General features: G+C 40.7%; 3 protein-coding genes and 1 pseudogene across 3 annotated transcripts in view; 1 reads left to right on the top strand and 3 right to left on the bottom strand.

Annotated features, from left to right (window-relative positions):
• The window catches only part of LOC142855684 (solute carrier organic anion transporter family member 1A5-like), a 55,313-nt gene extending 42,228 nt beyond the window's left edge, over window positions 1-13,085 (bottom strand). Inside the window, exons 1-4 of the mRNA XM_075982132.1 lie at window positions 13,026-13,085; window positions 9,250-9,391; window positions 5,871-6,003; window positions 455-561 (exon numbers count right to left, since the gene is read on the bottom strand). Of these exons, the coding sequence (XP_075838247.1) occupies window positions 455-561; window positions 5,871-6,003; window positions 9,250-9,391; window positions 13,026-13,085 (442 nt within the window). The remainder of the gene's footprint in view (window positions 1-454; window positions 562-5,870; window positions 6,004-9,249; window positions 9,392-13,025) is intronic.
• Window positions 1-27,657, top strand: part of Slco1b3 (solute carrier organic anion transporter family member 1B3) — a 1,042,880-nt gene that overhangs the window by 525,182 nt on the left and 490,041 nt on the right. The gene's annotated exons all lie outside the window — the stretch shown is intronic.
• On the bottom strand, window positions 25,894-27,005 carry LOC142855423 (forkhead box protein O1-like; annotated as a pseudogene).
• Window positions 27,138-27,497, bottom strand: LOC142855683 (forkhead box protein O1-like; the record flags this gene model as incomplete). The annotated part of the gene is made up of 1 exon (XM_075982131.1): window positions 27,138-27,497. A coding segment is annotated over one exon (360 nt), but the record flags the coding sequence as incomplete, so codon positions are not given.

The following is a 27,657-nucleotide window of genomic DNA, read 5'->3' as shown; positions in this document are numbered from 1 at the left end:
CCAGGTTTCTGCCTTGGCTTCCCTCATGGTTGGGTACAATTAATTTGTAAGCTAGATAACCTCTTTCCTAACTGGGTTGGTTTTAGTCCATGATTTATCACAGCAAAAAAAAGCCAACTTAGACTAATAATAGAGATCTCATTATATGTCTAAATGTATCCTTCTACATTGTTTTCCCTTGAGGGACTAACTCTTCAATGGTGCTGGAGTGGCTATCATTGGCTTATTTTTAAATACTTGCTTTAAGAAACAAAGGAGTCTTAATAAGTATATTCAAACTCGGGAGTCAGAGTATTCTATTTTATTAGACAACTCTGTTCCCTGTAAAGGGAAACAAAGATTGTTCATTTGTCTTAGGTGCCTACTAAACCCAGTGTCACATTCAAAGCCCTTCATAAAAGAGTGTTCTGTGGCCCTGTGCCTGATCAGAAAACAGCAAGAAACATTAGTCTACCTGCTGGATCTGGTGTTGGCAGTAAGGTCTGACTTCTGTTTCCCAAACACAAGAAGCTGTTTGAGGACAAGTTGCTTGAAGGTGAGATCGTTGTTTCATATTCGTATCTGTGTGGACACAGGAAACATCCACTGTGAGGACCTGAGTGCAATAAGAGCATCTGCAGATCACTGACTCCGGCTTCCCTGAATGCAGCATCCAGAGCCTATGCAGATATGTCTCCACAGCAGTCATTCTAACCTGGGTGTGATGACCCGTGACTGTCACTCCAGCACTTAATAAATGGAGATGTGAGAATGAGAAACTCAAGACCACTCTCATCTCTGCAGCAAGTCTGAGGACACTGTGTTTCATGAAAGCCTATCTCAAAAAAATACAGAAAGAGATAAAAAAAACTGAATGCATAAAAGAAAGTTATCAATATCATCAAAAGAACTTAATAATCACCAAAAATGTGCCCTTTCTTTACAGCTAGTTCTGAAGTCTCTACGTGTGGATGACATAGCTTTCAGATTCTCTAATGTCAACTCTCCATGATTTTTAAAGAACAGTTTCCTAGAAATAATTGCAGTGGTATAGAAAACAAAAGAAAGAAAAATAAAGAGGCTCACTAAAATAGAATTGAGAAGATAAAAGCTTTAGAGAGACACAAAACAACACAACAAATAAAGACAGCTGCTCTGTGTTCTCTGAGCTATGTTTCCACTTTTCCTTTCTGAGAATTAAAACAATCATTGTCCTGTGTGTTCATTAACTCCAACAGATAAAAAGACATTATGTCATGTTGGGTGCTAATTTAATTGTATCCTGATAAATAATGCTGGCTTAGAGTAAAATGGTAGAACTATCCACTAGTTAACCATAGAAGTCTGGAGGTCTGTACAAAAAAGAAACAGGAAGTGATAAGGTGAAGCGGGGACAGGATCTCAGCCTTTTTGGATCAGAGGGACTGCAGAGGTAGGAAGTCACTGGTTCTGTTGGTTCTCTGATCGTTCAGGTTTTTACCCCAATATCTGACTCCTGGTTGCTATTAATTAGATTTACACTTCACCCAGCATCCAATATGTGGGCTCATAGTAAAAAAAAAAAATAATAATAAACAAAACAAAAGAGTTAAATTCAAAGATTTCTTTCTAAAGGAAAATAGGGAGATAGGATATAGAAATGATAGGATAAAAGAATATGTTTTTGACTCAACTTTAATCCAGAAAACATCTATTAATGTCAGAGTATTTTACATTGGTTCGGATTTTAATTTATTTGATGGGGGAGAGTCTTCTGTTTTGTGTTAATTTCATTGGTTAAATAAAGAGACTGCCTTGGCCTTTTAATAGGACAGAAAATTAGGTAGGCGGAGTAGACTTAACAGAATTCTGGGAGAAAGAAAGCAGAGTCAGTCAGTCACCATGATTCTCCCATCCGACACAGACGCAGGTTAAGATCTTTTCTGGTAAGCCACACCTTGTGGTGCTACAAACATTATTAGAAATGGGTTAAAGAAAGATGTGAGAATTAGCCAATAAGAGGCTAGAACTAATGGGCCAGGCAATGTTTAAAAGAATACAGTTTCTGCATAATTATTTCGGGTGTAAAGCTAGCCATGTGGAGCCGGGGCGGCTGGAAAGCAGCCCACCACTCCACCTACAACATTTATTGATACATATTTAAAGTTTCATTATATGTATATTTCTACTCTTGTTTAGGATATTGTGCTTATGAAGCTCATTTAAAAATGTAATATATAATTAAGAAATGCAGAGTAGTAGTTATCTCTAATAGTCAAACTTACAGTCATGTTAGGTATGTTTTAAAAGTCATACTCAGGTATATTTAGATAGATGATCTTAAATCACTTCAAAGACCTATAAAATATGGTAACCTATGGCTTTTCATGACAATGAGGCACATCTGTTCCTGGTAGCACTAATTTACTTCAGAGAAGATGATGGGCATTGAAGAAACTCCACATGGAGTTTGCTTTGTTTATAATACAAACAGGGCATGTGGGCAAAGAAACCACCCTTGCCTCAATTGCTGAGAGTTACTGTCCAAACTGGATCAACAAGACACAAAAGAAAGTGTCTATTAGACTTTGCAAAGATGATGTAGAACTGTCTTTCAAAATTTCTTGCTTCTAAGAAAAGTCTGCCAGACATACTAGGCCGATGGGCCAAAGATGGATGCCCCAATATTACAGAGAAACTTGGGGTGACTGTCCAGGCAGTCTGCTGTCCCTGTCATTAGGTAACATTTTACCCTTCTGGGGTCTTTGATGGAGTTGAAGACTAGATAATTATAGTTAGAACTTTATTTATTTATGACAAAAGATAAATTAGGTACAAAACTTTGGACTCACAATGATAAGATAGAAAATAGAGTATTTTTCTCTAATTTTGTCAAATACAAATAGACTGGATATTGTAACTGTAATTCTTACTTGATTATTACAAGGAGGGGCTACTTGTTCTTCCTAGCCTCCTGGCTAACTTAGACCCAAAATAATCACACAGAAACTGTATTAATTAAATCACTGCTTTGATGGAGGTGGGTCTTGTATCTTATCTGTTGCTTTTATTGGTTAACTAATAAAGAAAACTGCTTGGCCTGATAGGACAGAAAATTAGGTAGGCGGAGTAGACAGAACAGAATGCTGGGAGAAAAAAGTCGAGTCAGGCAGTCGCCATGATTCTCCCACCCGACACAGCAGCAGGTTAAGATCTTCCCTGGTAAGGCACCTCATGGGCTATACAGATTATTAGAAATGGGTTAGATCAATATGTAAGAGCTAGCCAATAAGAGGCTAAAACGAATGGGCCAAGTCGTGTTTAAAAGAATACAGTTTGCGTGTAATTATTTCAGATAAAGCTAGCCGTGCTGGCGGCCTGGTGCCAGGGACGCACCCCCCCACTTCTATTACAACACTGCTTGGCCCATTAGCTCTAGCTTCTTATTGGCTAACTCTTACATATTAATTTAACCTATCTCCATTAATCTGTGTATCGCCACATGGCTGTGGCTTACCGGCTAAAGTTTTGGCATGGCTGACTCTGGTGGCTCTGTGGCTTCTCTCTGACTCTGCCTTCTTCATCCTAGCATTCAGTCCAGTTTTCTCCACCTACCTAAGTTCTGTCCTATCAACAGGCCAAGACAGTTTCTTTATTCATTAACCAATAAAAGCAACACATAGACAGAAGGACCTCCCACACCTTTTCCCCTTTTCTCTTTAAACAAAAAGGAAGAGTTTAACTTTAACATAATAAAATTACATATAACACTTGTCAAGCAAGAATTACAGTTATAATATTTATATATACTTTATCTTTTATTATAACTAAGGAAAACTATAACTATAAAATCTTCAACTCCATCAAAGACTCCAGAAGGATATAATAGTACCTAAGTAAACAGGAAGAATGGTGTAAGCAACTTTCATAACTCTAGAAATGACAAAGACATCTCACTGCCTAGACAGTCACCCAAAGTTCTTCTGTTCCGTTGGGGCATCCATCTTCAGCCTACTGGCCCATAGTATCCAGCAGAAGGATTGTGACTTGTGACTCTACCTCTAAATAAAAAACCATCTATTATTCTCAATTCTGAACTAGTGTGGGATTTCTTTTAAGCATCCTTCTTCACTTGATAACTGTTTTGTTGTACATAATCTTAAAGTTAACTTTAAACATAAAATTAAAACCTCTCTTTTTAATTAGGCAAAAAGGGAGAAATGCTATGGAAAAATATTCTTGTACACTTTAAAGATTTGTCACTCGTATTGATTTTAAAAAACTCTAATGGGCCATTGCAAGGCAAGAAGCATAGGCAGACAACCAAACTAAGGATGATGGGAAGGAGAATGGTGAAGAGAGGAGTCACCAGCCAGATGTAGAGGGAGCAGGAGATAAAGATGCCTTGATAATAAAGGTACCACCGTGTGGCAGAGCATAGATAAGGAATACGGGTTAACTTAGAAGAGTTAGCTAGCAATAAGCCTGAGCTTTCAGTAAAGCATTTTTAATTAACATAAGCCTCTGAGGGATTATTTGGGACCACGCAGTCAGGACAAGAAAATTCTGCTTACAATATCATAACAAGAATTGACAGAATCCATTACCTGACAATGACTCTTGGAATCAAAATTGCTAACACCAAAAATATCAAAAGTGCCTACAGTTGGAAGGCTGAAGCAGGAGAATCACCAAAAGTTTAAGGCCAGTCTGACCTATATAGCACATCCCATGCCAGCCTGGGACATATAGCAAGACTCTGTCCCAAAAAAAGAATAGGAAAGAGCAACTGGAGCTATCAATCAGTAGTTAAGAGAATTTGTTGCATTGCTCTTGAGAATCCAGGTTCCAGCACCTGCACAGTAGCTAACAATTTCTAGGGAATTAGACACATTTCTGATATCTGTGGGCACAAGATGCACACATGGTGCATATGTATACGTGTGAGTAAAACACTGACATACATAAAATTGATGAAAGATCTTAAAAACAAAAAGAAAGATAAACAAAAGAAATAATGAAAAAGAATAGGGGGAGACAGGAGGAAAAAGTAGATGGGAAAGGAAGTCAAATTCATAAGGAAAAGAATGATAGAGAATTACAAGGAAATGGCACTGGGATGGTCCAGAGGTTTACATTCAGAGGCAGGCAAAGAATAGCAGACAACAGCAAAAGGCATGCCTGGGACAAAAGTGAAGTTTCTGACCCGTGTTGAGGGCTGTTCACTCTGCCAGCCAGTGAGGGCCTTGTGAGATAATGAGAGACTCGGATGAAGTCTATCAAATGTTGCAAAATGAGCTAAGTTTTGAACCTGGATAAAAACTGAGTTCTATAACAAAGAATAGCATGATTCTATCGTAGAAAACATTATTTTGCATATCATTTGATATTAAGGTACTAAAAAGTAATAAGACACAAGCAAACAGAAGAAAGAAGTAAAAACTTTCCCCAAGAAAGCAGGAAAGGGAAAAAGGGATAATTACATAATTCACATTTACACTTTCCTATGTTATGATACAATAGTAAACATGAAAAGGAAAATAAGTCTTGAATACAAGGGCTATCCCTTGCTGACCCCTGAATATGTCAAACTGTAGACCTCTTGTAACTGGAGTGTCTAAAAGTCAGCCCAAGCTTTGGCAGATTCAGAGAATCCATTCAGGTGTCCCAACTTCATAAAAGTGGTTTCTCAAATTTGCACTTCACCAATGGATTAGATGAGACTTGAAATGGACCCAAAGGTCACAAGATTCACAAATCATACCAGCCATGTGGAGACCATATCTTCTAATTTCCATATTAGCATTCTGTACTTTGGGGGAGCATTGCTCCTCCCAGAGAGAAAATTCTGAGCCTCATTTCCTGTAAATGAAAGTTCAACCTAAAACATCATCAAAAACTGGGATACTCACCGGCCCATCAGGAAATGAGGTAGTGATATTATGAAACACCCTAAGCCCATAACTACACATCCAGCACCAATCATGACAGGCCTGTGCAGTTTTGTTCCGAAATAACTCACAAATATAATCAACAAAAGGTTTCCTAGGAGAGGGGAAAGAGAATGTTGTTTCAGTAAAGTATTAGCAGATCTTAGTCCATAAACTCTCAAACATTTGTACTTTAGGGTCGTTGTTTAACAACCTCCTTAAGAATACAGGGATGGGTGTCTACGAGGTTTGTGTGTGGGAGCTCCTTCCGCCCCTTCAGCCAATAGCCTTTAAGACACCAGCCCACTTGGGCGTGGTCTCTTTGACTTGAAAAAGCAGCTATAGCCGATCCCTCTCTTGCTTTAGACTCTGCTTCTAGCTACCAGACTCTATTCCTGGTAGTGCAGAATGCTATTGTCTAGGATGGTGATCTGTAAGTTTTTCCCTTTAAATAAATAATCCTTTTATTAATCATAATTCCAAACTGGTGTGGGACTGTTTTGTGACTTACTCCTTTAAATAGATATATATCAATTGTGACCCTGTAAGGTTCTCCTCCATTCTGATTAATATTAAGTCCTCTATTAGGAATTATTCAGCCCTTGATAATGGATACAGAAGGACGTGTCATCCCTGACCTCTCCTTTTATGACTGCTCTATTCAGAGTCAAATGGAACTATTTTGACTATTTAAAAACCTCTTTGTGACTCAACATGGCCATGATGAACGTGTACTTCTAATGCTACATATTCCCTCAGACCACATACTGTTATCTTAGGATGAGATTACCAGAATCAAAAAATTAACATAAAAACTCATCTCTGTGGTTTAGGAGAAAGCTTTGGTTTAAAGAACCTCAGAGGGAAGCCCTATTCTGACAGAGAGGCCTTTGATAAACATGCTTAAGAAAAAAAAGTACAAGTGTGTCTTGGTGTCATAGTCCTGCCGTCCCCAGTCACAGTGTGGCTAAGACAAGAAGACTGCGAGATCAAGGTTGGCCGGCGCTACAGAGTGAGTTCAAGATCAGCCTGGTCACCTTACTAAGAACTTCATCAACATAAAAAATAAATAAAGAGTCTGAGAATATGGTGGTAGAATGCTTGTCGAATGTGTAGGAGGCTCTAGGCTCAATCATAAGCATTATTCACAAAAAAAGAAGCAACATAAGTAAGCTTTCCTCAAACCATATATTTTTAGTTTGATGTAGACTATTTGCCCTGCTCATATAAAAGATAAAGAAAAAAATCAGAAAACTCAAACACCCTTCTTTGATGACTTTGTAAATCTCTAAGTGATCTCAAATACTTAAAAGATATATGAAGACTTTGTTTTCTTCCAATCATATTTCTCTCTATTCTGCTAAGTAGAAGAGGTGATGCATTATTTTGAATGGTTTGCACCCCACTTCCATATCCTTATTACACTTTCTTTGTCGAAAGTCCCTGTCATTGAGGTCATCATTCAGAAGGTAATGTCCTGGGACAGCCAGTGTTTGAGCTATCTGGGCTTCTTTGTAGTCTGTGTACACTGGCTCTTATCTGAAATCTCTATTGTCTGAAATGAAAAGCATTTACTCCTCACACTAGGTTTAGATTGCATTTTATGTTGCCTTGGTGGCCCTCAATAATTGATGGAAGGTATGGGGAAATGTAAGATGTAGTCCAGGCTAGGAGCAGGTTGCTTGTAAAACTACCTGGGGAAATGTCCACCAAATGCTGCATTCATTGGACAATGTGAATTCCTTCTTCTCACAACTATTTCTACTTAAGACTTCCCCCAAGTCATCTATCACATCTATTGCTGATGGAGGAGTTAATATTTTCTAATTTAAACAAGACTTTTTAACTTTTAGTCTAAAAACCACAGAGTTCACAGAAATTAGTTTTCCATAAAATCAAGTTTTCTGTGAATTGGGAGAAAATTGCTTTCAATAATCATTAACTGGCATTAACATTTCTGTTGCTTTTGTGTAACAACTGGCTTCCTCTTTTTTTTTTTTTGGTTTTTTCGAGACAGAGTTTCTCTGTGGTTTTGGAGCCTGTCCTGGAACTAGCTCTTGTAGACCAGGCTGGTCTCGAACTCACAGAGATCCGCCTGCTTCTGCCTCCCGAGTGCTGGGATTAAAGGCGTGCGCCACCACCGCCCGGCCTGGCTTCCTCTTTACCTATATAGTTTCATTTTGTGCAATTAAAATATCCTAAAATCGGTAGTATTGGGTTTTCAATAGGAGTCCTTAACATAGAAAAATCATGACCCTGTTCCAACCCCATACTGGCTTTCTGCCACATAAGGGATAGAAGACATACTCCAGAGCAAGCCACAATCTCTACCCATTTTTCATCCCTGCACACTTTTCCAGGTTCATGTTCTAACAACTTCCACCTTCTCATAATACAGGGCTGACTTGATCCCCACACAAGCTATTTGATGATTTACCCTCTGTACACATCTCCCCTTCACATTTACCTGTCCATTTCTCCTCCCGGATAACCTTTGCCCCTTTAAGAAACCGTCTTCCCTAGCACAATGTGTTCCATAGGACCTTGGAAAAACAACAAACTGCCTTTGTTGTATCTAACACACTAGAGCATGACTGAGTCTGTGAAAAGCTTACATAAGGCATTCATCCTGACTACTGTGAAGGTCAAGAACACAGGTGGATGACTTTAAGAACCTTGATCCTGGTAGACAAGATGAAGCATCCTCGATATGTGTTAGCTACTTCACAGTTCCTACTTTCTTTGATGTTTTGATTTAAAACATTAAAAATAATTTCACCTTAAAGGAAGTAAAAACTAAGAACAAAAATCTTTCAGGTCACTTTGTTTATAGAGGACATCTTTCCCTCCTTCACCCTTTGCATTCTCATATCTGAGTTCATCACCAAAAGAGGGCCTAAAGTTCATTCATTCTTCTTAGGAAGTGTGTCTGACAAAACTCAAACACAGGAAAGCATCTTAGTCTTCCTTAAGGAATGGAAAGCTAGCAACCTCAGAGACACAGCGGGATACAAGAAGCATTTGCTCCCTCCTTCAGAACACCAGTTCCTCCAGGCTCCCACAGAAACCTCTAAAATGCCAAAGAAAAGCTTTTAGCTTTTCTTTGAATTATGAAGTGGTAGAATTAGATATTAATACTCTAAATTTTCTGCTACTTGTCAGAAAAGAGGGACCATGTCAGGGTACGTGGCAATAATAAAATGTCATCACAAGGATATTTAAATAAGTGGTTCCTTCACACCCAAACCAGATTATTTAATCACAACAGGAAGCATATATTTCAGTCAGATGAAATAGCTAATGCAGGAAATAAGAAGAGAATATCAATATATAATAATAAGTAAGTGTAAAAATAACTCACCAATCTCAAAGCTCCCATTGATCAGTCCAACTATAGCTGTGGGAATGTCAAATTGTCTTTCTATTTGTGTGAGCATGGAATTCATATAAGTTCCTGATAGTGACTTGGATATATATGCGCATGCTGTTGCCAACAGAAATATCTATGAAGAAAAATGTTTAAGAAATAGTCAGAACCTTGTATTCTGATTCTGTCTGCCATCTACTTGCAAAACAGCATCTACCATGAGGTGGGGATTATATCAACATTAAAAAACCTTGAAAATGGAAAAAACTATAAAGTGTAATCTCTACTCTGTCATGCTGTCCTAACTCTGGAAATGCGGGCGGAATTCAAATAGTTGGTTAGTAGTGGTGGGTCCTGTAGATGGATATGGCCTAGCTCTTGTATCAGTGTATCTTATTCATACAGAAAGACATGGGGTTATTCTGTGTAAGACATGGCTATTGATGGGTCTCCAGCATTATACTGTTATCTACAGAACAAGTGTTGTCCTTAAGAAATAGAACACAGAACTGCACCACAGCATTGCTTCTGAAGCAAACCTATTATGCTCTCTCCAAAGTATTTGACCAGTTCAAGCCTTTGTCCACTTTGTCTACATTCCTGAGAAAAATAAGCTACGTTCTCACTACTGGAATCAATAGTTACAGTAAAGTGATCTGTCTTATTTTTCTTTCTGAGTCAATGTGTCCTATAACCCTTTATCTCAGTAGCCCAAGTGGTGTTTGTGGCATGTAAATCCAGGACAGAAAATTTTGGGGTCCCACGTGTGCAGGATAAAATGTGGCTATATACCAATAAGACTCCTCACCACCTGCCTATGACTAATAACCTTAAATTGAATGATGTAGTGAATGCATTACTGTTTCCCTTAACTTATCTTCCTGCAGTAGGTTGATGTCAAATGTCACCATCCCAGCTTCTGAAACTTCTATACGATCACATCTGAACTAATAGGCAAATCATCCTAGTGTTAGGTTAGGGTACACTGCTTGTAAAGTTATTGCCACGAGTACCAATTAATTTGGATAAACTGGAGCAAAATATATGCAAAACAAAGAACTGGGAAATGTGAACACCAAGTTCAGTATATATAGCTCAAAAGTGCTGTACAACTTTAAGATAATGCAATTCCACCTCTAGAAGTGTGTCTTCTAACTCTAAATGACATTGGCAGAGACGTTTCCCCTTCCCACTGCAAATCTTTGAGAGGATGTGATTGATACATAATTACTTCTCCCGAGTTTCATAATTCAGGTACTATATTTTAAAGCAAGGTCTACAAAATTAAAAAGAAAGTAATCAGGCTTGGGAGATCATTTATTTAATTTAAGTTTTAAAGAAGAAAACTAAGCAGGTAGTAAAAATTGCTCTTTCTCTAAAGTACTCGGTTGTGGACAGAAAGTAAAAGACATCAATGTTCATGTGGCTCTAGTTTACTGCTACATAATGTCTGCATTTATAAAGCCAATCCTGCTGACTGTTCACCTCAACACGCTACAGTCTGAAGCAAACACTCCTAGAGCAGTCCTTTCCTTCCTCCTAATGGAGTTCTTTTTTGTATTCTCTTTCATTTCTTTGTGTAAGTGTGTGTATGCTTATGAGGGATGAGTTTATGTATGTATATGCACATGAGAAGACAAAAAACAACTGTAGGTGCAATTCCTCAATCTTTGTAAATACTTCTAGTAACAGGGACTCTCACCTGTCTGGAATTCACGCGGGTGGCAAGGCTGGGTATCAGTGAGCACCACATATCTGCTGAGTCCATCTCCCCCACACTGGAATTACAATTAGTGTCACCATGCCTAGTTTATATGTCGGCTTGGGGAATGAACTCAAGTTCTCCTGCTTCTTAGGCAAGCACTTTACTGATTGAGATATCTCCCCACCCCCTTAAGATATTTTCCTTTGTTTTCATTAATAAATTTTATTGACTAAGTCACTGCTTGGTGATTTTCTATATACATTGTCCATTTTGATGATTACTTTCCTACTCTCTTTGCCCTCTCCCCCAACACCTTCATTACTTGTACTCCTTTGCTAAGGTTCATGAGTTTTGGGTTGTTTTTTTTTTTTTTTGTTCCATATACATTAACTAGGGCCATCTGTGGAGCCACTGGCTTAGAACTAACCGCTGGAATCTAATGAGGTCACCAGTGTGTGAATGATCAAAGTCCATGAAGGTCATGATTTACCCTGGCTAGGAACACCTTTGTTAATGATTTATATTTCTAACTTTAGGAAGCAGAGCTTCCAATTTGTCACTATAGAATATTTGGCTACCCTAGCATTTAAGATAGCTCTAAATACAGAGAAAACTATTTTTAAACAATTACCTCTAAATTTTGTGCTGTAAAGTCATGATTTTAAATTTTTTTCATAACCTTTTCACCAATACCTACTGTAGTTAATCTCCAAAGTAACAGTGGTAGTCTTTTTTAGATAGGAATAACCTTCTGGCCTCCAGAGAGTAGCATTATCAAGAGGCTTAGCATTGTTGGAGAAAGTGTGTCAGTGGGCGTGGGATTTGAGGTTTCAAACAATCAAGCCAGGCCTAGTATCACTTACTTCCTGCAAAGTACTTATAACACTGAGGTAAAAACACTTTATCACCACAGAATCTTCATCCGTTGATGGATAGAGATAGAGACAGAGACCCACATTGGAGCACTGGACTCTACTCCCAAGGTCCACTTGAAAAGCAGAAAGAGGGAGAAGATAAGCAAGGAAGTCAGGACCGCAAGGGGTTTGTCCACCCACTAAGATGGTGGGACTGATCTAAGGGGAAATCACCAAGGCCAGCTGGATTGGGACTGAATGAGCATGAGATTAAATCAGACTCTCTGAATGTGGCTGACAATTGGGGGCTGACTGAGAAGCCAATGATAATGGCACTGGGATTTGATTCTACTGCAGGTACTGGCTTTTTGGGACCCTAGTCTATTTGGATGCATACCCTCCTAGACCTGGATGGAGGAGGGAGCACCTTGGACTTCCCACAGGGCAGGGTACCCTGCCCTCTCTTAGGACTGGATGGGGGGAAGGAGGAGTGTGAGGGATATGGGAGGCGGGGAGGAGGTGGAAATTTTGAATGGTATTATTTATAAAGCAAAATAAAATGTTGAATTAAAAAAAACACTTTCCAGGGCTGAGTCTGAGGCCTCCTGTCTTTTACATTAGTGTATGGCGCCCACTACATGTGAATATGGGAAATTCCTGTGATAGGATGACTTGACCAGTGCTCACATTCCCTGCTTTAATGCACGCTCACATTTGGTGATGCAAAAAGCTTTTAGAACTATGAGAATGACAATTTGTCTCTAAAATATTGAAAATCATCAGCTAACACACTATACTTTTTATATTACAAAACAAGGATTGTAGTATTGCCAAAGCTTGCAGAAAATATTTGTCCGGCTAGGTCATGAAGTCATCTTTGCATATCAATTAGCAGAGCACTTGTGACCCCTGACCTTCTGTCAAGGACCCCTGAGGACTGAGCTCTGGGGTTCTGACCTCTGAACTCAGACTGAAATCCACAACTTAATGCAAACCTAAACATTTGAAACACCATCTTCCTTTAACATCCTCTAAAGCATCCTGGATGGATCATCCTGGTCAGACATCCCTAATTATAAAACCAACTTCTTTAAGGCAAGAAATTAACAGCAAATTGGGTAAAATGGCTTTTCTGCTGGAATGAAGCAATGTTACACGGACTATCAAAGCTTGCATGCATATGTACATGCATGCATCCAAACACACCATACCTTGATCTTGGAAAAGCATCTTGCTCCATGAGTTGCAATCCTATTCCCAGGTTTGGCCATGCTGTTCTTCTGATGGTTTCCAGATGTTTATGCCTTGAACATCTTACTGCTGTCTTTCCAGGGTAACAGAGAGTTGTTAAATTATTTACTGAATCATAACAAGTCATTTCTTTTTATTCATTTCTGAGGCTGAATTGTTTTTCCTTCTTTTTTTCTCTCTTACATTACAACCTGACTACAGTTTCACCGCCCTCCACTCATCTTAGTTCCTCCACCTACCTTCCCTGTCCCCCAGATCTCTGTCTTTTCCATTTCCCTTAAGAAAAAAAAATTAAAAAGCTGCCATTCCAGGGATATAAACTAAATGAGGCTTAATAAATTACAAAAAACTAGACACAAGCCCGCATATCAATGCTAGACAAGACAACCCAGTAGTAGGATAGTTGTTAAATTATTAAAATATTAAAACAGACAGCTTTTTTGATGCAGGTGGGTCTTCTGCCTATGTTTTATTTTCATTGGTTAATAAAGAGACTGCCTTGGCCCTTTGATAGGACAGAAAATTAGATAGGCAGAGTAAACAGAACAGGATGCTGGGTAGAAGGCAGTGATGCAGTCGCCATGATTCTCTGACCCGAGACGAATGTAGGCTAGAATCCTTCCCAGTAAGCCACCACCTCATGGTGCTACACACATTAATAGAAATGGATTAATCAAGATATGAAAGTTAGCCAAGAAGAGGCTAGATATAATGGGCCAGGCATGTTTAAAAGAATACAGTTTGTGTGTTGTTATTTCAGGTGTAAAGCTAGCCATGCGGGAGCCGGGTGGGACGAAAAGCAGGCCTGCTAGCTCCTATCACTACACTTTTTAACTACTTACTGAACTGTAGCAAAGCATTCTTATGAAAAGCCTCTCTTAAGCCTGGGGTATCTTACTCAGGGCTTCTACTACTATGATAAAATACCAGGACTGAAAGCAATTCAGAGGATAAAGAGTTTATTTTAGCTCACAGTTCTTTTTATATCATGGTTCATTGCTGATGGAAGTCAGGGCAAGAAACCCATGGCAGCAACCTGGATGCAGGAGCAGATGTGGAGACCTTGAAGCTGCTTCCTGCTTTGCTCCACATGGTTTGCACTGCCTACTTTCTTAAACAACCCAGGAAGGGTCTACTCACAGTGAGCTAGGCCCTCCAATAGCAGGCATTAATCAAAAAACTGCACCACAGGCTAGACCATCAGTCAATTTCCTTGGGACATAGTCTCGGTTGAGGTTCCCTCTCCCCAAACGACTGTAGCCTGTATCAAGTTGATACAAAACTGTTCAGGACAGCTGTGGAAGTGGTTCAGTAGGTAGCATGTTTAATTTTTAAGTTTGTGACATTCAGTTTGGATACTTAGCAACCAAGTAAAAATCTGGACTTCTCTGCACCAGCCTATAACCCAACACTGGGAGGACCCAGACAACAGTGTGCTGACCCAGTACACTAACCAAATAAACAACTGACAAGTTCAGTAAAGAGACTTTATTATAAAACCTAACGTGGAACATTCCAGAGGAAGACATTCAGTATTGATTCGTGGACTCCATAATATGCACACCTGTATTTGTGCATCTGTACCTGCACACATAACATTGTATATACACAAATGCATACACACATACATACAACTACTTGAATAGGAATAATTTAACCAGTACCTTGAATATTATAAAATTATCTAGGAAGTATTTTACTCTGACTGATCTTGAAAATAAGGCCTTAAGAGAAGGTTTGGTTTGTTTTATTTCTATTGAAAAGCCCAATGCAAATAACTATACTGAATCTTTGATGATATGAAAGATAGTCTCAGAGCTCGTTAGGCTCAAACTTTAGGTTAAGGAAAGTGTGATTAAAATAAAGCTTTCTAATTTTTTTTTTTTTTGGTTTATCGAGACAGGATTTCTCTGTAGCTTTGGTGCCTGTCCCGGAGCTAGCTCTTGTAGACCAGTCTGGCCTCGAACTCCCAGAGATCTGCCTGCCTCTTCCTCCAGAGTGTTGGGATTAAAGGCGTGTGCCACCACCACCCAACAAGCTTTCTGTTTCTTTACCAAAGCAAATGAGACCCAGGTGATGTCCTTTGAACTCACTTGAAGGCTATTGCCTTCAAGGACATGCAGACATCCCTTGTGTTTGTTCTCCACCTCTGCCTCATGGAGGCCACAAAGGCTGTTGGACCAGGTTTCCTTCTTGAGGTCTTTACATTCCAAGAGTTCCCAGAAGTCTCAAGAAGAGAAACACTTACAAGGGCACTGAAAATTTACAGAAACCTGTGGAGACATGGAACTTTAATTAAGAAAGTAACTTGTGAATTGACAGGTCAGTTCTGGAATCCTGACTCAGACCTGGGTCAGCCTGGGGCAATCTACTTTAATACCTCTCCTGTGATACCTGCTTCCCAATCATTGTTATTACACCATAAAATCTCAGCAGTTACCAGGAGAATGACTCCGCCTGCTGGCCAATAAAGATTATCATACCTACAACAATTTTTCTGAGGATTTCTGTGGCAAATTGTTTGACAACTAAATACAGATTGATAAATGAATTAATAAACAAATTTTCCAAGCCATTGGTGAATAATATTGTTGTATGAGGCCACTTGTTCACAACCATGGTTGACTAAAATGCACTTAAAACCTGAGAGAGTGTGGGAAGGAATTCTAGGGAAAACAGAAAGATTTGAGCACAATTTAATGTCATGGCTCCTTTAAGAAAGATTTTCCTAATTTAGTGATAACAGAAAAAAAGCTACCTGAAACAGAAGCTTTCTGGGCCATGCTGCCAGGTCTAACTCTACTTAATTCAGGAAGCCAAACATTTCAATGAATTTGTAAGCAGTGTGTTACAAACTGCTTAATGTCTTGACATAAAAGCAGTTCTGGTCATAAAAAGATTACAGATGCACAATAAAGACAAATTCAAATGAAAACGACCTCTAAATGGGTCTCAATGTGGGATAAATGTACATAGGCTTGGGAGAGAGATAAAAAAAAATAGTATAGAGAATTGTTAAAAGAAGTAAATGGTTTCTTTAAAAAAAAGTCCTTAAAGAGACAGAGTACAGATAGTCATAGATTTAAAGGAATAAGGAAAAATAAGTCACATAAAGATGGAATATACACAGAGTCTGGATTATATATTATTGTATTTTCTTAGAATTTTTTGACTGTAAAGGAGCTAAGTACAGAGAGACATTTCATTGTATGGACTGCTAAGCTAAACCAGCATGTATATTAGAGAGGTATCTTGATTCCAGAATTTGGGTCTAAGGACATGTTGCTTTGGAAAAAAGGTTCTTCTTTTGTTTCCACAGAGGATAAGAACCTGTGGAATCCTTCCAGACCAATGTAGTTTGATGGACCAAGACCCCCTGAAAGGTCACCATGAACAGCGCCAAAATTACTTCACCAAACAAAAAGCAGGAAACAGTTTGGAGAGAATGACACTTAAATTTCCAAATATTGTTTATAAATGTTTGTTTACATTTAAAGAAGATATGCTATAGAGATTTGCATTGGTATGGATCTTGATTTATTGATACAAATTTAAGACCAATTTTGTTATATATGTATATTTCTGCTCTTGAGGTATTGAGTTTTGTAGCTCATTTAAAAATGTAATGTATAATTAAGAAACATAGATTAATAGAGAGTCAATATAATTGTCAAGCTTGTAGTCACGTTAGTTAGGTTTTCTAGGTATATAGAGATATATTTCAGCTAAATAGATATTCTTCAAATATTTCAGAGACCTTCAGAATATGTCATTTAAAATGTTTTAAGAACTTAGGACTTTTCATGACAATGAGACACATCTGCTCCTGGCAGCACCAATCTACTTCAAGAGGGTGATGGACATTGAAGAGGCTCCTTACAGAGTTGGTTAACCATTGGCTATAAACTGCTCTTGACTGGACTGATGAATGAGATGGACATTTCCCACAGAGAAATGACTTCTGAAGTTGCCTAAAGAAGGAGAGAGAGTATTTTAGAGTTCCTGCTTCATGAAAGAGTCTGCAAGACATTCTGCAGGACCCAGAAAAAAGTGACTGACACACTGCCAGTAAAGATGGAACTGTCTTTGAAATTTCCTGCTTTATGGAAAAGTCTGCAAGACACTATGAGCCTGTGGACCGAAGATGGATGACTGTCCAGGCCGTGAGATGTCTCTGCCATTTCCAGAGTTTTGGAAGTTGCTTATAATGCACTTCCTGTTTACTTAGGTAATATTACATCCTTCTGGAATCTTTTATGGAGTTGAAGAATGGATAGTTATAGTTTTTCTTAGTTATGATAAAAGAAAAAGGAGATATGAATATTGTAACTGTAATTTTGCTTGATAACTGTTTTGTTATATGTGATTTTACTATGTTAAAGTTAAAACCTTCCTTTTTATAAACAGAAAAGGGAAGGTAATGCGGGATTTCCTTCTGTATGCTATGAATTCTGTTGGTTAATAAAGAAATTGTCTTGACCTGTAATAAGGCAAAGTATTAGAGCTAGGCAAGGAAAAATAAACTGAATGCTAGGAGAAAGAAGGCAGAGTTTAGAGAGAAGCCATGTTGTCCCACTAGAAACAGATGCCAGAACTTTACCCAGTAAGCCACAGCCTCATGGCAATACACAGATTAATGGAGATGGGTTAATTTAAGATAGGAGATAGCCATAAATTCACTTAAGCTATTGGCCAAATGGTATTGCAAATACTATGGTTTCTGTGTGATGATTTGGGGGCTAAACAACCAGGAACAAAGAAGCCTAGAACATAATATCACCAATCAGGAATTTAAAAACATTGTTTCTGCTATGGATAGAATTTTAGAAGAGATACATGGCCTACCTGGGACATATACATTTTTAGCTTTAGTTGCTATTAGATTGGCAATTCATATCATATCCTTAAAAGATGGTTTGTTAACATTTCCAAGAATGAGAAGTGGTAGTGAGAGTTTATATGAAAGGATTCATTCCATTGAAATGGTAATGATAAATTGAAAGGCAAAATTCACTCCATGGAACATGGAAATAATAAATTAGCAGACAAAATTCATTCTATGTCAAATGCTTATGAAAAATTGGCAGATATAACATTGCTTTTGTAAGGCAATCTACATGCCATTCACATAATCTCTAAGAATGAAAAGGTGTCATGGATGGATAAAATGAAATCCTTAGACTCAAGTGTGGATGATGAGAAAAGAAAGTAATTGATCTAATGAAATCACTGGAATCGTTCACTGTTGAGGAGGCTCAAATCCTACAGGAAGCAGTGAAGAATAGATTTCAAGCATTAAAAGAACTTGTTTAAACTGATAAAAAAAATGTTTAGGCACAGATGAGAGATTAGAGGGGACTTAAACTCTCCAGTACCTTACAGAGTCAAAGATGACTTGCCTAAAGTTATGAATTACCTACTATGATTATATCATGTTACTACTTGTGAAAAAACAGCAAATAACAATTCCCGAAGGATATGTGGACTGACAACCTTTCAAAACATATGAAAGATATAAAGGATATTAAAGAAGCAATAATTTCATATGGTATGATTTCAGAACATATGAGAGAATTGTTAAAAACATGGTCTTCAAGAAATTGAATTACCCTAAATGACTGGCTTCAATTAATCTTATTAGTACTAAAATATGTTCCGCAGTTATAATGGAAAAGCTATTGGAGAGACACTAAGGTCCTTGTACAAGGTAAGATTGAAGGTTATGAGGTTTTTCAAGATCAAATTTTTCGTGAGGACCGTTATACTGTTGTAAATAGTCAGGCACCTGAAAATGGGTGGATTGTTGCATAAAAATCTCCAGCAGTAAATATTGGCTTTGCCACTTCTGATCTATGTGACCACAGAAAATTGGTGGACTCTTCCATACTATAAATCCTGTATCTTAATGGTGCATGACAGGACTCATGTTACAGGATTTTATGAGGACTGATGTGACAACCATTTCCAGAATAATGCTTAAAATATGTGAAAAGCACACCAGGTGGATGTTTATCATTATCTATAATCTCCCATGACATCCAGCATTAACTGGATAATGTGTAATCTAAATGAGATCAGAGCTGTGTCTTCCAATGTGTCAGCAGCTCATAGAAACAAAGACTCTTTTAAACTTTCCTTAAGTGTTAGTCATTCAACTGTATAACACACATCACACATGGAGTCCAAAATATCAGTTATTTTGAGCACTTATCTGTCATTGACTTCCAGTCTCAGTTTATTGGGTTTAAAGGAGAATGTGCAGCTAGATGCCATGAACCTCTGAGTGAAATTTCCATTGAATGAGTTCACAAGTAATATAATCATAAACAAGAACATAATTCTTTGCAATATACATGGCTTCTATGGCCACAATATCTTCTAATGAAGAAGTAGAGGATGGCCAAGATAGGATGGTAGCCCTCAAACATCTGGAACTCCAGCAAGGAACACCAAAATCCTGCTTTGACTTCCACTGGCACTTACACACAAGTGCACAAATATATAAATAAAATAAATATTTTTAACAAAAAAAATGATAGAAAGCATAAGCCTATAATCCCAGATTTAGGACTTCAGAGGGGGAGGCAGGATGATGGTTGTTAAATTCAAAGTGAGCCTGGTCTTCATGGTGTACTCAAAAAGAAAAAAATTTAAAGACAGTTGTAAGATTAATCAGTGTTACTGGAATTCACTCTTTAGTATTATCCAGAATACTATGCACTTCTGAGCCAGACTAATGTTATATTGTAACTATTTTGTTAATTATTATCTAAGAATTTTTATTTTACTCAGTATAACTGTTCAGTTTCCTCATTTGTTCCCTTCTTTTGTTTTATATAGATTTGAGTATAATGGGATAGTTCAGGGCCATCCTAAACTTCTAAGCAGACACTGAATGGCCAAGGGGTGCACTGAATCACCACTCAGAATGCCCTACTTGCTGCCTATGTTAGAGGTGGCAAACAGTCTTCCAGGACAGCTTCAATCAATATCCAATTCTATCATCATTAGCATGCCTTCCCCATATTCTTCCATCCCAGTGGAACATTCTGTTTTCTGACCTGCAGACACTGACACCTCAATGTCAAATACATGTGCATGGATGTGTGTGTGCATACATGTGTGTATGTGTATATGTGTGCACACATACAGGAGACCAGCTAAATATACATCAGGTTCTAGGCTTTTGTTTTACATGTGTTTTTAGATGTAAGATTATTAGTTACTATTTCATCCTAATTAATTCACTTTGGCTTTGTGTGCTTGCACTGAGGATCAAACCTAGACCCTGTGCCTGAGAGGCAAGTACTCTATCTCTGAGATATCTTCAGTCTTCAATCTATTTAAATTAAATTTTGGTGAGTTGATTGTTCTCAGGAATTTATTCATTTCTTTTTTTCCAGTGTTTTAGTGTGCAATTTCTTATGATCTTTCGTATTCATGTGAGATCCACTATAATTATGGTGGAAAGACATAGTGTTGAGAATTCAAGGCAGCCAATCACATCACATTCTCAGTCGGGAACAGGAAGTAATAAAGATTAGCATTCAGCTCACTTCCTCCTGCTTTATTCTTTTCAGAACTACAGCCAATGTTATGAGGCTGCCCATATTCAGAATGGGTCTTTGCTCAGTTAACAGCCAGCACGATTGAAGTCTGTATGAATTTCTACATGTTTACAGATAAACAAACATGAGTTATAATGTGAACACCACAAGTAAATGTCCCAAGTTTCATAGTCTAAGCTATTCACCATGAGTCAATGGTTTCTGGAAACCCACAAGCAAGTGACCTTGTAACCTCCCACTGGGGTATTAGAGTTGGCAAAGCCAGAGAATTCATTTGTGCCACCCAGTTGAGGATAACACTATTATGAATGGATAAATGAGTCAACAAAGACCATTGCATACCCCCAAAGAAGGGAAATAGGTCCATCCAACCAAAATGGCAGTGCTTAGCTTCTGAGGAAGCCAAATCAAAATCAAATAGGAACAGAAAAATTCCTCTGAAACACTTTTTAACTTTTATTCATTCTTTGAGAATCTCACATCATGAATTCTGATCTTATTTATCTCACCCATCACCTTGCAACCATCCTCTGCCCTTGCAACCTTCATCTCAAACCAAAACCAAATTTAAAAACCAAAAACCCATCCAAAAAAAAGCAACAACAACAAAAGAAAAATCTTGTCATGGAAGTTGTAGTGTGATCCATTGAGTCACACAGTACACCCTCTAGTTCATTCATCTTTACTAGCAAGTGTTGTCGTGAGTCATTGGTCTGGCTCTAAACTTCTGGTTTCCGGTATACCATTGATAATGGGTTCTTACTGAGGCTCCTCTTGGACAACCTATTGTTGTCCTAGGTCATGGAGATCTTACTGTTTGGAATCTGTAAGTTTACATACTTCAACAGTTCCTAGATTTGGTGAAGGTTTCACTGGGCCAATTCAGAGCCCTGGTTCTGAGCCTGGGTAGTACCTGTGTTGATCAGCCCACCAGCTTTCCCTAATATTCACTTCTCCACCAAGTTTTCTAGCACTGCCTTGGCTAGCTCACCCAATGTAGCCCACAGCAAGGAGGAGAGCCAGTTCTCCTGATCTCAGATCTTCAGATATAAGTCTCCCACACTCATATCACCAGAGCCAGCTCTACTCTTTTGCCCAGGCAAGGTATAGGGCCTTATCTCATGATTGCTGCAGGGGGCAGATGAGGGTAGGGGTATGGTCAGCTGTCCTGTTCTTACATCCTTAGTGCTGGCTCACCAGCAGCTCTGGCAACAGCATCAACCCTAGTGTGCTGTGCAGATGAAGTACACACACGTGCTGGGGGGTGAGGCTGTCTTTCCCTAGTGCAGGGGTGAATTATCCTTCTGTAGTATCATAATTGGATGATAGGATAATAGATTGGTACCTGTGAGTTATTGTTTTTAGACAAATATATTGGTGTCAATTCTTGTATATTGATACAAAGTTAAATTATATTGACTATTGTATGCATGCATGCTTCTACCTCTGTTTAAAACATTTTTTATGTATTGATATATATATGTGTTGTGTTGATATATGTATATTTACAATATTGCAGTGTACATTTCTACCTCTGATTAAACTATTGTTTATGTGTTGATATATATTTACCATATTGCAATGTATACTTGTACATTGTTTACATTTGGAGGTCATATTGTCCTCATTTATTGCACAGTTGTTTATTGTCTTAGTTTTTAAGTTAGATAGGTATTGAGAATTATATAGATCAATAGTCATCTATGTTTGTCATTTATAATTAGACTAATCAGGTTCTTTAGATACATAGAGATTATATTCAGTATAGATAGATAATCTTCAACCTCTTCAAAGAGCTGTAGAAAATGGCCTTTAATCTAACTCAGAGTTCCGTGGTAGTGAGACACAATCGCTCCTGGCAACACTGATCTATTCCCGAGAGAATGTTGAGCACCAAAGACACTCCACCTAGGGCCTTTCTTCTTGGCAGAACTGGCCTTTGGGTAAAGAAATACCCATACCTCAACCACTGACAGAGATACAGAGTATCCGTAAATGGATAAAACAAGACTGTCATATCCTGCCAAGACAGGGTAAGATAGTTTTGAAAAGTTTCTTGCTTTTGAAAATGGTATGTCAGTTATGTTAGGCCTTAGCCAAAGTTGGTTGCTTCAATGCTGCAAACGTGACTTTGGGTAGCCAGTTGTCTGTGATTTGTTGCACGTTTTGGAAGTTGTTTGATTGCACTTCCTAATTACTCAGGTAACATTATTTCCCTTCTCAGATCTTCAATGGGGTTGAAGACTATATAAATGTAGTTACTTTCCTCTCATGACTTGGCCAAGTTATTTATTATACAAGACTTAAGCTAGTTAGAATAGGACATTTGTATTTATTGTATATAATTTCATAGTAGGCTTAGAACTCTCTTACTTAAACAAAAGGGGGGGGGTGCTGCGGGAGCTCCTTCTGCTCCTTCAGCCAATAGCTGCTGAGATACCAGCCCATTGGGGCATGGTCTCTCTCTCCTTAAAAAAACAGCAGCTGTCCTCGGTTCTCTCTCTGGCTTCCAGCTCCACTTCCAGCTCCTAGACTCCTTTCCTGATAGTGCAGAGGGGCTGTTGTCTGGGATGGTGGTCCATAAGTTTTTCCCCTTTGAATAAATAACCATTCTATTCATCATAATTCCAAACTGGTGTGGGATTGTTTGTGACTTACACCTTCATCAGGTGAAGGACAGGACAACCTATATCAGAGCCAGTGAAACATGGTGCTGGCTCAGCACAACATGGTTCCAATGACCCCCTGTGATAACATGGGCCATAGACATTATCATAGACCCTAGCTACAGCAGAACCATGGACATAGTCCCTTGGCAGCAGCTAGGGTCCTGATGTCACCACAACCCCAGCAGTAGCACAGGCCACTCACACCCAGATCAGTATGCCGCCCCAGATGTCAGCAGGGCCGTCAGGCACCTGATCTCTGGTGACTGACAAGACCCTGGCATCTGCAGAGCCATCTTTAGTAACAGGAGTCATCGATACCACCCCAGATCCCTGCCATCGCAGGGGTCATAGTCCTAGACATTACCCATGCTCATATGCCTCTGTGGCTCCAGGGGGCAGCACTGGCCAACTAGGTCAGTATGATCCCAACAGCAGCACAGTCCTTGGACACCAGCATGGTTTGAGGTGGCTGACTAGACCCCAATCATCTTCACAGCCCTTATTAGTAACAGGAACCCTGGACATCAGCTCAGACCCTGGTTACTATAAAGCCATGGGACCAAGACATGGACTTCGGCAGCAGCCCTGGTCTGGATAACATTATGGTCCAGGCCATCCAGATCGGCGTGTCCCTGGTGGCAGCACAGCTCTGGGACACCCTCATGACTCCCAGTTTCGCTCAGATCCCAGGCATATCTGTGGTCTTTTGTGGCAACATAGGCAAGAGACATCAAGGTGGGACTGCAGGCTCCTCAGACTGGCTTGACCCCGGGAGAGTGTGGTCCTCAGATATCAACATGGCTCTGCATGGCCTTCCATGTTCTCAGGAGCTGCCAACATCAACTCAAACCCAGGGTGCAGCAGCTCCACGGACCCAGACATAGCCCTTAACCACAGCCCTGGTCCATTTGACATCATTGGCCACCTAACTCATCCTGATCACAGTGTCAGAACAGCTCCAGTATACTACCAGCATGATCATACCACATGGCCCTTGGCAGAAACACGGGCCAGGAACATCACAGACTGTGACTGTGGCAGGACTATGGACTCAGAAATGTTCCTTGGCAGGAGCCCAGAATATCACTGTGCCCCTAGGTGGCCATTCATACCATCCAGATTGGCAAGATTTCAGCAGCAGCAAGGCTCTTGGATTCCAAAGTGATCCCAGTTGGTGGCCCAGACCACAGGAATCTGCAGATACCCAGAAGCCAAAGGAGCCACAATCATCAACACAGGCCCCCTCAGATGCTCCAGGACCCCAGACCAAGACCTGGTCCCTAGCCACTAGTCATAACCCAGGCCCAGCTTCACTCTGGACTCAGGTGACCAGCTGGCAATTCCTGTCAGTCCATTCTCTCATCACTCTCACCTCTCCAGATCTACCTCTCTCCCCAACCCATAAACCATTCCGTCACCCCCTTCCTTTTACTTCCACACTCTATACTCTGGTACCACAATGGTGCCCAACAGGCCTGCACCAGTTGGACTTCTGGTTTATTGTGACCCACAGATTTAAAAAAAATCTGGGGAAGGGGCTGCCATCTGTGTCCTCCACTAGTCCAGGGTTCCATCTGAAACATTTAAACCAGCTGTTTTTGCCAATAGTTTGTAGGTAGTTACCAACTTCCTTTAACTTTGGGAGTGAATTAAATTAATATCAGTATACCAAACAGTTACAATACCATTGTTAGACCCCAACTCTAGTATGCTAACTCCTCAGAAGGATCGCCCATGAAACCACTCACCAGTCCAGTTGATGCAAAACAAGAGGAATTTTATTCTCAGCCCCGACAAGCACAGGCTGCTTTTAAAGGCAAAAACCACATTTTCAAGAAGGGGTTGTTTGTCAAATGCAGGGATTGGCTCATTTTAAGGGCATTTACTATGATTGGTTATGTCAAACGCAGGACGGGCCTGGGTCAAAGGACAGGGGAGCACCTGCAGGCTGTTGGAAAACACCTATTTTTCTAGTCAATAGGCAAGGTGGGGTCACTATTACACAAAACATGTTTTCTTCATCCCCTCCTCCTGTTTTGGGAATATTCCAATCCTGGAATATCAGGGGTCCCCTTTTAGGACCTGGTATTGTTGAGGGGCATGTGGGTTTCCTTTAACTAGGGCTAGTAGAGTCAAAGTTATCATAAGATTCTAAAAGTCTTAGTTTGAGTGGATTCCAAGCACACTGAAGCCTCCATCTGGCTTGAGCCAAAACAGAGACGGAGACTGAGAAGCGACATGACCTTTCAGGACATTGCTATAGAACCACCCCAAGGTGTCCGCACAAATCTGCAAAATAACAAAACAAACAAACAACAAAAATAATAGAAAAGACCTGTACAAAGCTGGCACCCAATCCCATTCTGCCCCCAAAGTTTCACAAGTCCATCCATTCAGCAGATTGATCACAGGCTACTCACCTCTCAAATGAATTCTGTGGTAAGACAAGTCATTCAGCAGAGGTGCAGAGTGCAGGATGGAGACCCTAGTTTGTGATTCACTACTTTCGCAGAACACAGGCAGTACAAAGCAAAGTTTATCAAGACACGGGACTGTCATAGCACTACAAAAGAGTACTAACTCTCCCTGGACTAAGGAAGCTCCGGTTGGGCATCCCGGTCCATGAGATCATTCCAATGAATGATAGACTCCAGGTCACAGTCCAAGTACTCAATAAGCACTCTATCCACGTTACTTGGGAGCTTCTCCTGGTGGAGGACACCCATCCTCCCATAGCCATTGCAGCTGCTCACAGAGGAGTAGCCACCCAGGGCACGCATCTGCATGGGGTGGGACAGTATCTTCACAGCGGTCAAGCGGTTCATGGCAGGTGTGTGAGGCACGGTGTTCACCACATGGAGCAGGGCATGTCCATTGACTGAAGATGTTTGCTGTGAATGTCCAGGAGATGCCTGCCTGGCATGACTGAATTAGGGCCTGTCACCACATCCTGGCCCAGAACCCTAACACCTGTCGGGCCAGGACACCCCAGGACCAGCCAGCAACACAATGCCACTGTGGGGAGGAGAACCAAAAGTCAACAACTCCTTCAAGAGTCCTGGTGAACAGCCACACTAGTTCAGTCCTCCACAACTGGACCCTCTGCCCCGGAGAGTCTGCACAGGCATCAGGGGCAAGGAGCCCACGCTGGAACTGCCGCACGTATACCCTGAATAGTCCAGGCTGGATGAACCCAGACTGGAGACCAGCGGTGCAGACGATGTCCGCTGCACCATGCTGCCAGCTGAAGACAAGGCTGACACAGCCAAAGACGGTGGGGATGAGAGAAGACCGAGATCATCCAAAAGGTTCTCCATACTTTCAGGACCGCTGACTACACGCAGACTGGGCAGAGTGGACACCATCCCCGCAGCAGACAGTGGACACACCAGAGAATGCACATCCCCATCTCCGAGGTCATCCTGCTCCGCTCCGTCATGATGGGAGAAAGCCTCCCACCGATTGCACTAGCACTTGAGCTGGTGTGAAGGGACAGGTTATGACGAATTGATTTTTTTCCACCAGCCGAGCTGTTGCTGTCGCCCTTATCCTTGAAGTAGTGCACGCTCTTCACCACCCTCTTGTAGATCTCCGCAGCGGGAGCCTCTTCTCGGCCGGCAGAGATCGGCCTTGGTGGTGAGGTCGGCGCGAACTGCTCTTGCTCTGGCCGTCCCATGAGTGGCCCAGCTGCTGTGTGGGGCATGGATGGGGGCTGCGCCAGCTGCCTGGTCGGCAGGGGTCGCTGCAGCGGCGTTGGGTGCAAGCAGCTCGCATCGGGGCCCTGGAAGTTCTGGCAAAGACCCCTGCTGGCAGCAGCCGTGGCCTCCACTGCCACTCAGCTGGGCACCCGTGCGAAGTCCTCACTCTGCTCCAGCAGGCTCAGGTTGCTCATGAAACCGGTGCTCACAGCGGACGCCAAAGCCAGGGTTGCCGTGGCGTCGGGGTTGGTGGCCACGCTGCCCGACAGCGCTGGGCTGGAGGTGATCCAGTTGGACTGGTTAAACTCCAGCCTGGGCAGCGGCCAGGTGTAGGAGCGCAGCTGAGGCTGCAGCTTGACCTCCTGGTCGGTCTCCACCACCTGGAGCGCTTCGACCTCGGTGAGCCCCGCTCCTCCCCCACCAGCAGAAAGGACCTGGAGCCTCAGCCACAGAGATTTGGGGCCCCGGTCAGCGGACGCAAGCCGGAGTGAGGCACAACGCGGCGGGCTGACGAACGTGCCCAGAACTTAACTTCGCTGCTGGGCCACCGGGAGTCCAGGATCCTCCGAGTTCGTGGCTTGGAAGGGACACGGACCAGGCCGCAGGGCCCAGCAGCTCGGGCGCCACACTCCTGCTGACAGGGCTGCAGATGTAAGA

Source organism: Microtus pennsylvanicus, chromosome 8 (genome assembly GCF_037038515.1).
Source record: "Microtus pennsylvanicus isolate mMicPen1 chromosome 8, mMicPen1.hap1, whole genome shotgun sequence".
Lineage (NCBI taxonomy): Eukaryota > Metazoa > Chordata > Mammalia > Rodentia > Cricetidae > Microtus > Microtus pennsylvanicus.
The sequence above is the reverse complement of the archived record's forward strand: the minus strand, read 5'-3'. Positions and strand labels throughout refer to the sequence as shown.